General features: G+C 34.1%; 1 protein-coding gene across 3 annotated transcripts; it reads left to right on the top strand.

Moving 5' to 3' along the window:
* Positions 1–480: 480 nt before the first annotated feature.
* On the top strand, positions 481–11,906 carry LOC120067147 (phospholipase D zeta 1). 3 transcript variants are annotated; one of them, XM_039018592.1, is made up of 20 exons: positions 481–1,046; positions 1,577–1,678; positions 2,173–2,288; positions 2,394–2,535; positions 3,294–3,464; positions 4,515–4,688; positions 4,911–5,153; positions 5,273–5,389; positions 6,307–6,446; positions 6,549–6,698; positions 6,960–7,116; positions 7,236–7,766; positions 8,214–8,324; positions 8,467–8,613; positions 8,713–8,910; positions 9,359–9,460; positions 9,762–9,893; positions 10,071–10,136; positions 11,274–11,335; positions 11,422–11,906. In XM_039018592.1, the coding sequence occupies exons 1-20, from the start codon at positions 801–803 to the stop codon at positions 11,666–11,668; spliced, it is 3,354 nt and encodes a 1,117-aa protein (XP_038874520.1). In that variant the 5' UTR covers positions 481–800; the 3' UTR covers positions 11,669–11,906. The 3 variants fall into 3 exon arrangements, with proteins under 3 accessions (XP_038874520.1, XP_038874521.1, XP_038874522.1); XM_039018593.1 differs by having other exon boundaries at positions 1,007–1,046; positions 2,198–2,288; XM_039018594.1 differs by having other exon boundaries at positions 1,024–1,046; positions 2,148–2,288.
* Positions 11,907–12,566: the final 660 nt, after the last annotated feature.

Genomic DNA, 12,566 nt, shown 5'->3' with positions numbered 1-12,566 from the left:
CGTATCAAAATTTACAATTTTTCAACTATTTTCTCAACCATATCCGCTCTCTTCCCACTCAATTTCAAATGCCATTTTTTTTTATTAGAAAACGTACACTTTATATTTAAAAAGTCAAATTTATTTGGCCTTATACATTAATATTCACACATTCTACCATTTATAACTTTACTATTTATTTATTTATTTTATAAAAATTTACTATTAAAACGAGGTTTAAAATATCATTTCATAATTATTTTAAATTTATTAACGAATAATAACATCAACTATCGAGGTAAGTATGAAGATTAGAAGTATAGAATTTTGAAATTGTAACAAAAAAACATAATCTGTAATTCCAACTTTTTGAAGTTTAAAGCTTTACCATTCAAAATTTGAAAATGAAGGATTATATAAAACTAAATCCAAAATCTAGAGGGTAAGATTTTTTTTCCCACTTATTATATATTAGTAATCGTATACCAATTCCTACACAGAATCAAACTTACAAATTGTTTTTTCGATGTGGAGCATTGAAATATAACACGGCAATCGTTTACAACGACCAAAAAACAAATTTTCCTTGATCTTCTTCTTCATTGTGGATTGACCCGAAACCCACGTTAGAAACCCGCGAAATTCACACTTTGACGTGTTTCTTGTTGCTTGCAGTTCAGAAAAAGGGAAAAAAAAAGACCTTCAACGAGAAGAAATTTCGATCTCTCGATTTCTCTGTTTCTGTTTTCTGTGGATTAAAACTCTTCAATTGTGGCTGAATTCGATCAAACGAAGCTGCTGTGGCGTTGGGCAGATTAGGAATGGGATCGGAGCAGTTGATGGCCGGAGGTGGGCCTCGATACGTTCAAATGCAATCGGAACCGCCTACGGCCTCGCCGCCTACGGCTTCGATGTCGTCGTTTTTTTCATTCCATCAGGATGCTCCTGAGCCGACAAGGATTTTCGATGAGTTGCCGAAGGCTACGATTATTTCCGTCTCTCGCCCCGATGCCGGCGATATCAGTCCCATGCTTCTTTCTTACACAATTGAGTGCCAGTACAAGCAGGTTTGAGTTTCTTTTTGAATTTTTGTTGTTTCTAAATTTATCTTCCTCTGGAGATTTCGTTTCTGCAGCTTAATTACTCCACGCTTCAGGTGTTCTATAATTTCAATTTGGTCTAGGATTGTAATATTAGATTTGTGCAATTGCGTTTGTTTGCTCGCGAAGAACATTGAGGGAATCGAATAAGACGATTGTAGAATTACGTGTAATATTATCGATGAGTTACCTCAAGTTTATCATATAGTGTAGTGGTGGGATTGAAGATGCGTATTCTATTGGATTTAGAGCTTTATTTCGATGTCCTGTTGCTAATTCTAGAATTTGATGATTACACTTCCCAATTCTACCAATACACTCCAGCAGAAGTACGAGTAATTTAGTTGTTTGTACTCTCTATGACGTTATAAAATACTTTTCTCGCCAATATTCCTTCTTTTTAGTCTAGTGATTTTTTCTCTCTTTCTTTTGAGATTTTTCATCTTTGCAGCTTTGAGCATTTCCTGGGTTAACTCTATTTTGTTTTCCTGTAATAGTTTAAATGGCGCATGTTGAAGAAAGCTTCCCATGTAATTTATCTGCATTTAGCATTAAAAAAACGGGCATTCATTGAGGAAATTCACGAGAAGCAAGAACAGGTATGTGGGTAAGATGGTCTATATAGTAGTATGGTTGCTTTTTATCTTGCTCACGATTTCCCATACCTTCATTAAGAAAAATTGTGGCACACAAAAAGGAGCCAAATGAAAATTGTTGTTTCCATTAAAAAAAAAAAGTGCCAAATGAAAACAGCAAAGGGCTCCAATCAGCGTAATAAGATCTAAAGGGTAATTACAAAATCCTTACACACCAAGGCTCAAAAGAAGACAGAGAATCAAACAAGCGATCAAATCAGCTCTTTGGATCTCTCAACCCCTACATAAACTCTATTGTGTCTCAACCCCTCTAAAAACTTTATAGTATGGTTGTTATCATTAGTACGGTTGTTATCATTATACGTTTTTGTTCTTGGTCTGATCGTATGAATTATTTGGTGTTTAATGCTCTTATGCTTTTGAAATCTTAGATCAGTTATTGTTAATATAAACGTTTGGGGTTTTGATGTAGTCTTCATTGGAACATTATATTAAAGGTTAAAGAATGGCTTCAAAATCTAGGAATAGGAGACCAAACCGCGGTGCCCCAAGATGAGGATGGACCAGATGATGAGGCCGATCCTCTGCATCATGATGAAAGTTCTAAAAATCGGTATTTTTCAGCTATGCTCAAAGCAGCATTAGAAGAATTTGTTTATGTAGCCTGTTCAATATGTGTAAATGCTATTATTCATATGGTTGTGGTACTTCATTTCAGGGATGTTCCATCCAGTGCAGCCCTGCCAATTATTCGGCCTGCTTTAGGAAGGCAGCACTCTATGTCTGATAGAGCTAAAAATGCAATGCAAGGGTATCTGAATCACTTTTTGAGTAACATGGATATTGTCAACTCACGAGAGGTATAAGTGGTGATACATTATTTTGAAGACATATGATGCATATCTTATTATTGTTCTGAAACCACTGTATTGGATCCTTTTGTATAGGACTTTGATATTGTTTTTAAAGCCCATCTATTTTCTTGTATTTTCTCAATGAAAGCTTGGGTTTTTGTGGAACAAATTGTTTCTCGAGTTTAAAAATGGTGACTATATACTTAAGACTACAACTATATACTTAAGACTACAACATATCGTGGTCAAGGAATTCATGGGATGCTTACCATTGCAGTTGTGGGTAGTCAGTGTAGTCTTAATAAATTTTCTTGCTATTACCTCTCTGAAAACTTGAGAAAACTTATTTAATTTATCTTCTACCTGAGCCAAATGAGTAGTTTTAGATTTCTAATTAGCTTGCTCTTTTCATTAATGAGTAGTATTTTGCTTGTTTCACTTGTTCTTTGCATGATGTGAATGGTGTTTGAAATCTGATCAAGAGGAATGCATGTCTTGCATTAAAGTTTGCTACCTTTTGAATCTTTCAACCTCCACTGCAGTGTTTACACTTAACCATCAATTCTCTTTTTATATTCAAGATGTTCTAATGCTTGTATGTTAACATAGAACACCCTCGATGCTAGGCTTTATTTGTAGGATCCTTATTTTAGTTGTTTGATATTTCCTCTTTTATGTTTTCATGCATTGAGTGTAAAGCATTTTTTTTTTCATTTATGATCTATTTTTATTATTATAATTCCTTTTAAATTCATAAACTGTAGGTTTGCAGGTTTTTGGAGGTCTCTAAGTTATCATTTTCACCAGAATACGGCCCAAAGTTGAAAGAGGATTATGTCATGGTGAAGCATCTACCTAAAATTCCAAAGGAAGATGACTCTAGGAAATGTTGTCTATGCCCATGGTTTAGTTGTTGTAATGACAATTGGCAAAAGGTAAGGGGCTTTTATATTTTTTCCCCTCCCTTAGTTACCTTTATGTCTGGGTTTCCATGGTGTCTTAAGTGACCAAGCAAGTTTGGTTGGATGCAGTTGACTTCTTCTTATTCATCTCCTCCTCCTCCTCTCTGTGTGTATTAAGTCTGTCCTATTATCAGTTATGTTCTGATCTATTTCACTTATCGTGTGTTTATACAAGACTTGTTTATGTATGGATATCTGCGAACATGCAATATATTCTTTTCATGTGAAGACATTGAGTTGTGCTGTTTCTAGAATATGGATGTTCTCTGGTTCCCCTGATAGTTTTCCTTAAGAAATGGGCAATAATCAGTTCGAACACTCTCTGTGGCATGTCCCTCAAATGATGTCATGAAAGTAAAACCTCTTTAAAATTCCCTATATCTGGACTAGGATCCTCCCAGTTCTCCCAGCTTATGCGGAATGATTATATGTTTATTCTGGGAGCCAAATTGTAAAGTTTGACTATATGGTTTTTCCTTGAAGTAGACACTTAAATTTGTAGGTATGCTGGCAGGAAATGAAATTCCTCACCCCCCCCCAGGAACTTGTGTAGGATGTTCTCTTCTTTTTCTCCTTCCATGGAGGTTCAATTTTAAATGCTTGTTTCCTTTTTCAAGTTCTGACTTTCTTTTATAAACATTTAAGGAACTGTAACTAAATCTTCTTGGATTTGTATCATAATTATATCATGAGCTGTGGCTCTTCTGAGTTTTGATTTTTCAATTCACTATGAAAGAAACTACTGGTTATGCATTATGCTTTTCGGGATGATGTTTGTATCATGAGAATCTTCTGGAGTTGGACCAACTTTGCTGCTTTCCTTCCCGCCTTTTGCATCTTAGCTATTAATCTCTTGGATCTCCCCTCCTTGTCTCTTTCCACGTGCAGTAATTTCTTGTTGGCATATGAGCCTTTGTCTTTAACTGGACAATTTTGGCATATTGGTACTGTTGTGGTTTTTTAGAATTTATTTAATGATAAGCTTTAAATATACAAATCTACGTTGTTGATTGGACTTTGTAGGTGTGGGCTGTATTAAAACCCGGGTTTTTGGCCTTGTTGGGAGATCCTTTTGATACCCAACCAATGGATATTATAGTTTTTGATGTGCTACCTACTTCTGATGGCAACGGAGACGGACGAGTATCTTTGGCTAAGGAAATTAAGGAGCCAAATCCGTTAAGACATTCATTTAAGGTAGTGAAATTATGGCATTAAGCCTTGTATATTGTTGGTGATTACAATTTGTTTTTGGTTATAATTGTGGTGCTGGTCATTTGCTGCCTATGTGGTTAGAATTAAGACGGATTTCACTTTTTCAATTATTCATTTAGTCATGGTACACTTTTGTTTGTGGTGGAATTTTGTGCTAATAAGAATTTCTTAGGGAGATTTTAAATCTGTGATTTAAAATGTCAGGTGACATGTGGAAATAGGAATATTAGGATAAGAGCGAAGAATGGATCCAAGGTTAAAGATTGGGTTGCTGCAATTAATGATGCTGGACTGAGGCCTCCTGAGGGCTGGTGTCATCCTCACCGTTTTGGTTCTTATGCTCCACCAAGAGGTTTGACTGAAGATGGTAGTAAGGCTCAGTGGTTCATTGATGGCCTAGCAGCTTTTGAAGCTATTGCGTTTTCCATTGAACGTGCAAAATCAGAGGTATTCTTAATTTTTTTCTCCCCCTCCTTTAATCATTCTCTTCTAACATAAGAGACTGAATTGGTTTTACAATATTATTCTTGTGGACAAGTATTTTTGGCTGATTGAGTCTTTTACAGATTTTCATTTGTGGTTGGTGGCTTTGCCCAGAATTGTATCTGCGGCGTCCTTTTGTTTCAAATGCTTCATCTAGGCTTGATGCTTTACTTGAAGCAAAAGCTAAGGAAGGCGTTCAGGTACCTTTTGGAATTCTTTCATATATATTTTTTAATTTGAATTCATGAATATCATGTTAGTTATAATGTAAACTCATGAATATCTTATTCATAATTCTAATTATTTAATTGTATCGGGATGTTGAGAATTGAAAATAATTACTGAATCATAGCTATCTTTATCCAATGCTGCAGCTGAATTTTAATAGTGAAGACATTTGGGGTGGGGCAGGAATAGGGATTCTCTATTACTACAAGTTTTTAAATTAATCAAATAATCTTGGAATAACTTAAAAACTACACAAACATGGAGTTTAAATTTAATTTCATGCATTTAGCTAATTTTGGTATAATTTAATTTCTTTCGAAGTCTCAATCTAATGATAGTTTTTATATATCAATTACTTTGCAATGTAAACGATTAAAAATAATATGTTTTTCTTATACTTGTTAAATGTTAAATTAATTATATTTATCTGTAGTAGCGTATAGTTAGATAATGAAAAAACTATTGTTTTTCTAAAATGTTTTGGTTATCATTATGCATTAATTGTTTCATAAATGGGTTTATAGTATTAAATTGTAGTATTGTTCTCAAAAGAATATCTACCCCTCAAGTTTTTTTTTTTTTCAGAAAAAGACTCGATTGTTTACTGCAGAGATGGAGAGAAATTTTTGTTATAATAATTCTATGCCTCCAGCATTAGTATTATGAGGCATCAAAAAGTTACCTAATATATTCTAATAGAATAGCAATCCATTGATCTAGACAGTACCAGACATGGAATAGATAAAATTTTGAATTAACTTTTCTATTCTCTCTCCAAATGTTACAAAACTTGCGTACCTTATGCATTATGAATGTATTGCACTCTTTTTCTAATTCCACAGTATTGATCTGATCTCTGACGACAGGAATTTTTGTAATTTGTATACAGATCTACATTCTTCTCTACAAAGAGGTTGCCCTTGCTTTAAAGATTAACAGTGTTTATAGCAAGAGAAAACTTCTTGGCATCCATGAGAATGTAAGAGTATTGCGTTACCCAGACCACTTCTCCAGTGGCGTGTACTTATGGTATGTGTTCAGTGTCTTTTTTTTGAGGACATAGTCTATACGTTTTAGTGTCAAATCGGTCTAGATTTTTCAGCATCTAATACTAGTGAGTGGTTAATATAGGTCCCATCATGAGAAACTTGTCATTGTTGATTATCATATTTGCTTTATCGGAGGACTGGATTTATGCTTTGGTCGTTATGATACACCCCAACATAAAGTTGGTGATTGCCCTCCTTCAGTATGGCCTGGGAAGGACTACTATAATCCAAGGTATGTTCTACTGTTCTCTACTGCTGAACATTTTCCCTGAAGTTTTTTTGGGTCATTGTTATTTGGATGATTCCTCATTATGATCTCTTTTTTTTATCTAAATTAATTGTGAGTCGGTAAAAATTTTAGAGGGTCACCTAGTACACCACTAGATAGTGATGATTATTTAAGAACTTTCATGCTATTCTATTAGAATTCTGTTTTGATTCCACGTGATGATTTTATGTGTAATTGTGCTCATTTTACGTTTGATTGACTCAGGGAATCTGAGCCAAATTCATGGGAAGATACCATGAGAGATGAGTTGGATCGCAAAAAATATCCTCGCATGCCTTGGCATGATGTCCACTGTGCACTTTGGGGACCACCTTGTCGAGACATAGCCAGGCATTTTGTCCAACGCTGGAATTATGCTAAGGTCAGTGCTCGTTGGTACTCTGTCCAAATATTGTTGAATCATGAAGCATTCGTAGAACATACAACAATAGTTTTGAAAGTTTTAACATTTTACTAACAAAAATATATATTTTCCTGCAGAGAAATAAAGCCCCAAATGAGCAGGCAATTCCATTACTTATGCCTCAGCATCATATGGTCATTCCTCATTATTTGTGGAATAGCCGAGAGTTGGAGGTTGAAAAGAAGAGTTTTGAGAATTCAAGAGGAACAACAGTGCAGGATTCATTTTCTCGAGGATCTTCTTTCCACGATATTCCATTGCTTTTGCCTCAAGAGGCTGATGGACAGGATGCCGACAATGAAGGTCTAAAATTGAATGGTCTGGAGCCCATTGTTAATCCCTTTGATCAGCCAAGTAAGGTCAGCAGCGGTCTCCCTTTTTCTCTCAGGAAGATCAAAGTTGAACCCATAGGATCCGATATGCCTATGAAAGGCTTTGTTGATGATCTTGACCATTTGGATTCCCATGGAAAGTTCTCTGGAGATGGGAAAACACATCGTGTCAAAAGTTCAGATTTTGAGTGGTGGGAAATACAAGACAGGGGGCATCATGGTGGCTTCACAGATGAATCTGGACAAGTTGGTCCATGTGCTTCATGTCGCTGCCAGGTGAGTTGCATGAAGAAGATATTGGAAGTTTTATACCTGTGGATAAAAAAGTTGCATGATCGCTTTGGGTTTTGGCTTTCTTTGGCGCTGGTTTTTTTGCAGTTTCAAATGCACTTTAGTACTTTACTTTCTTTTGCTTTTCTGATATTTATAACAGTAGCTAAGCTCATATTGCAATTGGGGTTATCTGAACTCCCGTTTTGTTTGTATAGATATTATTTATATTTAAAAATTTCAACTTACCTGTGTGAATATCAAAACTCATAAGAGAAGCATCCTTAATTGTTAATTTGCTGAACCAACAAATTGTTGAACTACATGGATGTAGAGTAGGAGGACTGGCTCTTTAAAGTCATATTTGCCATATCTAGAAGCTAATTGGTGGTCAGTGATTTGTCAGTTTTTATGGTATTAGATTGTTCTGTTGCTAATTCTTGCTCCTTTCAGGTCATCAGAAGCGTCAGTCAGTGGTCTGCTGGGACAAGCCAAACTGAAGAAAGTATTCACATTGCATATTGCTCTCTTATTGAGAAAGCAGAACATTTTATCTACATCGAGGTATATGTTTTTTTACTTGTGTTATTGCATTGATACTTTTGTTTTTGTTCTTTTTGTTTTTGGTTCTTTTTCCTTTCTTTTTCTATCACCTTCATTTTTTAACTGAACATGTTGATATTGAAACTTGATTTTCTTTTTCCAGAATCAATTTTTTATATCAGGCCTCGCGGGAGATGATTCAATACGGAACCGTGTGTTAGAAGCATTATACCGCCGCATAATGAGAGCCTACCGTGAAAAGAAGATTTTTAGGGTCATTATTGTCATACCACTCTTACCTGGATTTCAGGTTCTAGTTCTTGGAATTTTTTCACTCTTTTTCTTTGCTGGTTTATTATTTGAGTGTATATATATTGATCTTTCTCCATTCTGATCTACGGTTTGACAGGGGGGTCTGGATGACAGTGGTGCAGCATCGGTTAGAGCTATAATGCATTGGCAGTACCGAACTATATGTCGAGGACAAAATTCAATATTGCATAATCTTTATAACGTTCTTGGTTCAAAAGTTCATGATTATATATCATTTTATGGCCTTAGAGCTTATGGTAAACTCTTTGATGTTGGTCCTGTGGCTACAAGCCAGGTATATATGTATATATATATATATATATATATTTATGGGGGATTTTCAAAAATAGAAAAATATGGGAAACTATTTACATAAAATAACAAAATTTGAATCTTTTGTGATAGAGACTGATAGAGGCTGATAGAAGTCTATCAATATTTATTAGTGATAGAAATTGATAGGTCACTGAGTCTATCAGTATTTTTTTTTGCTATTTTTGTAAATAGTTTGACATTTTTTTATCTGCGAAAATTTTCCTATATTATATTTTTCTATATATTTCTTTTATGGCTTTGTTTAGCATGCTTTGTGATTCTGGATAAGCACTTAGAAAATCATTTCAAACAGGCCTATAGTCACATTCATCTCTTTACTACAATCTTAGATATCCGAGTGATAGACATAGAATTGATTGACTTTTAGCTTTTTGTGACATTCTAACATCTATATGTTGTGAATTTAGGTATACGTGCATAGTAAAATTATGATTATCGATGATTGTATTGCTTTGATTGGATCGGCTAATATCAATGACAGAAGTTTACTCGGTAGTAGGGACTCCGAGGTACCACTTCTCTTTTGGAAAACTATGATCCTTTCCAGTTCTTTTTTTTTTTCCCATTAATAAAATGTTTAATAGCGGTTAATTCACCATGTACCTGAAAATTCAACAAATAACAACCATAATTTTTTTTTGCTCTGCATCTTGGTAATGGTGAATAACGTTATAGATCTGACTCTGAGCTTCTTGACTTGATCGAAGCTGTTTATTCTCAGTGGAAATTTTAAAAATCTGAGTTCTCAATACTCTCTCTCGCTGAAAAGCTTTGAATGAGTTCAATAACTAATAAACGTACTCCTCTCAGATTGCTATTGTTATTGAAGATAACGAACTCATCAATTCACATATGGGAGGACAACCATGGAAAGCTGGAAAATTTTGCTGGAGTCTACGTCTCTCTCTTTGGTCTGAACATCTCGGTCTTCGTCCCGGACAGGTTAGTGGGTGGCAAATTAAGCATCTGTCTTAGGACTAGTAAACAATACTTTCACTGTTTGAAGAGTCAGATTTTTATCTGGCGCTGAGTAACATTTTATATGCCACGAGGCTTTAATTTAAATGTTTAACCATTTCTGTCTCAATTAGCTGATTATGATGTGAACTTTTTTTCCAGATCAATCAAATAGTTGATCCAGTTGCCGATTCAACCTACAAGGATATGTGGATGGCAACTGCCAAGGTGAGAGAATAGAAGATCGCCCCTATGATTCTGTTTTAATTATCTCTGGAGTAAAATATATTATTGGTGGTCCTTTGGGATTTATGCTTAGTTTCTATTGGTTCCAAAAGTTTCAAAACTAGTACTGTTTCTATTTGGTCCCTGAGATTTTAAAAATGTTTGAATTTCTGAAGTCTGGTACATAGAAAGAATCAAAATGTGGTATTACAAAAATACCTTGTAGGTCCTAGGTGCAACCTCTTGGGTGAAAAATTTTTGTCTCAATTTTGTAACCATTTAATTTTCGGCTTTTGGTTTTGGATTTTTGAAAATTAGGCCTAGTTTCTCTCAACTTCTTACAATAGTTTTCATCTTTCTTGAGTAAAAAAGTTGAATTCTTAGTCAAATTTCAAAAACAAAAACAAGTTTTTAAAAACTATTTTTTTGTTTTCAAAACTTGGTATAGTTTTTGAGAACATTGGTAGAAAGTGTATAACTAAGTAAGAAATTGAGTGATGGAAGAAGTGTTTGTAGGCTTAATTTTAAAAAACCAAATGTTTGCCAAACGGGACCTTGATAATTTTAAATATTTATTATCTCGTGGAGTTGGCCTTGGTACGTATGTCAGGTGCAATCTTTTCGAAGATTAGTGGGATAGTTCATGAACGTAATGTCTAGTTATACCAAAAATACAAATTGTAAACAATTTATTGAGGGAAGTTATTCCAATTACAACCAAATTGACTGGTAAAGGATGAAATCTTTTAAAAACTATTTTTTTTAGTTTTCAAATTTTGGCTCGGTTTTTGAAATATTGGTAAAAAGTAGATAACACAGTAAGAAATTTAGAGGTAAAAGAGATGTTTATAGACTTAATTTTCAAAAACTAAAAACCAAATGGTTGTCAAACGATGCTTAAGGAATCGCCTGAATTTTAAGATTAATGAAGCAACTTCCTCTCTTAGGAATGATAGCACTTCTCTCTTAGGAATGATAGCACTTTTTACCAAAAGATAGTTAAGGTCTGATAGAATAAATGTTTGCATTCTTCTTCCATGTTGCTACCCCATCCCCAGGACCCCAAAGCACACTGCATGAGATTTCTGTTTTGTTGTATCTTATTAAAGCACTGACAGTAAACTGATGATTTTCAAACAGACAAACACAACAATATACCAAGATGTTTTTTCTTGCATACCGAACGACCTCATAAATTCCAGGTATGATTTATGCTTTCGATACTGAGTTGGTCATAACCCGTTTTTTTATTCGCAATGTAATGGTTTTTACATGCATTAAAATACAGAGCTGGACTGAGACAGAGTGTTGCGATATGGAAAGAGCGACTGGGACACACGACAATAGATTTAGGAATTGCCCCTGAGAAGCTTGAGTTTTATAAGAATGGAGAAATTGAAAGGATTGATCCAATGGAGAGATTAAGTTCAGTGAAGGGGCATCTTGTTTCCTTCCCACTGGAGTTCCTCAGCAAAGAAGATTTAAGACCTGTGTTCAATGAGAGTGAATACTATGCATCTCAAGTTTTTCATTAAATCTTTATATATATAAATATGCCCTGTTTTTTGTTAGGTTAACTTAATTAATTTTATAGTTAAATGTTGCATTATACTATATTTACCATTTTTTTTTTTTTAAAAAAAGAAAAATAAGAGAGAGAAGGTGGGGTGGGTGGAGGCTCATGATATAAGCCTTCAAAAAGGCACCTTAACAAAAGTTAGGATTTTGTAATATTCATTCAATTAATACAATACTCTTGTCCTAATTTGGGCATTTATTGTCGTTTTCATCTCCTTCTCACTTTATGTATTAAACTACCACCTTAATTTATTTTTCTTTCTTTTGATGGATTGTTTGGTTGAGTATTTAAAGATCTAATATTTGAGCCAATTCTAGTATAAATATTTTTCTTTTCTTTCTAAAAGAATTTCTATTTTTTTTAACAATATTAAGGTGGGAGACTCAAATTTTTAACCTCTTAATCAAGAATTCATGTTTTAGGTTAGTTGAGCTTTATGATAGACCGGTTGAATTTTGTTTATGCAAGACAAAAATGTTAAATGTTTCACTTAAAAGTACCAAAAATTAATTCAAATGCCTACGATATTATCGCACATAAAAATATGTTGACGATCAGTTGATGGATGGTTTGAATTTCGTTTGAGATTTTCTTGAGTTCACATTGTATTGTTGAGTATTGGAAGATAAGTGTAGGCTGTCTTCTCTTCTGTCATGAATAGAAAAAAAAAAAAACTTCCCCCTAATTTTACTAGTCCACAACACGTGGGATGTATAGATTATTTTAGTACATAGAAAAATAAAAATTCAAAAATATTTTAATTAATTTATAAAATAGTTTTTTACATTGTTTTATCCATATAGTTTTAATTACTTGAAAAGGAAAGACATAATACGAATCTAAGAAAATTTTAA

This window comes from Benincasa hispida, chromosome 12 (assembly GCF_009727055.1).
Source record: "Benincasa hispida cultivar B227 chromosome 12, ASM972705v1, whole genome shotgun sequence".
Classification (NCBI taxonomy): Eukaryota; Viridiplantae; Streptophyta; class Magnoliopsida; order Cucurbitales; family Cucurbitaceae; genus Benincasa; species Benincasa hispida.
The sequence above is the reverse complement of the archived record's forward strand: the minus strand, read 5'-3'. Positions and strand labels throughout refer to the sequence as shown.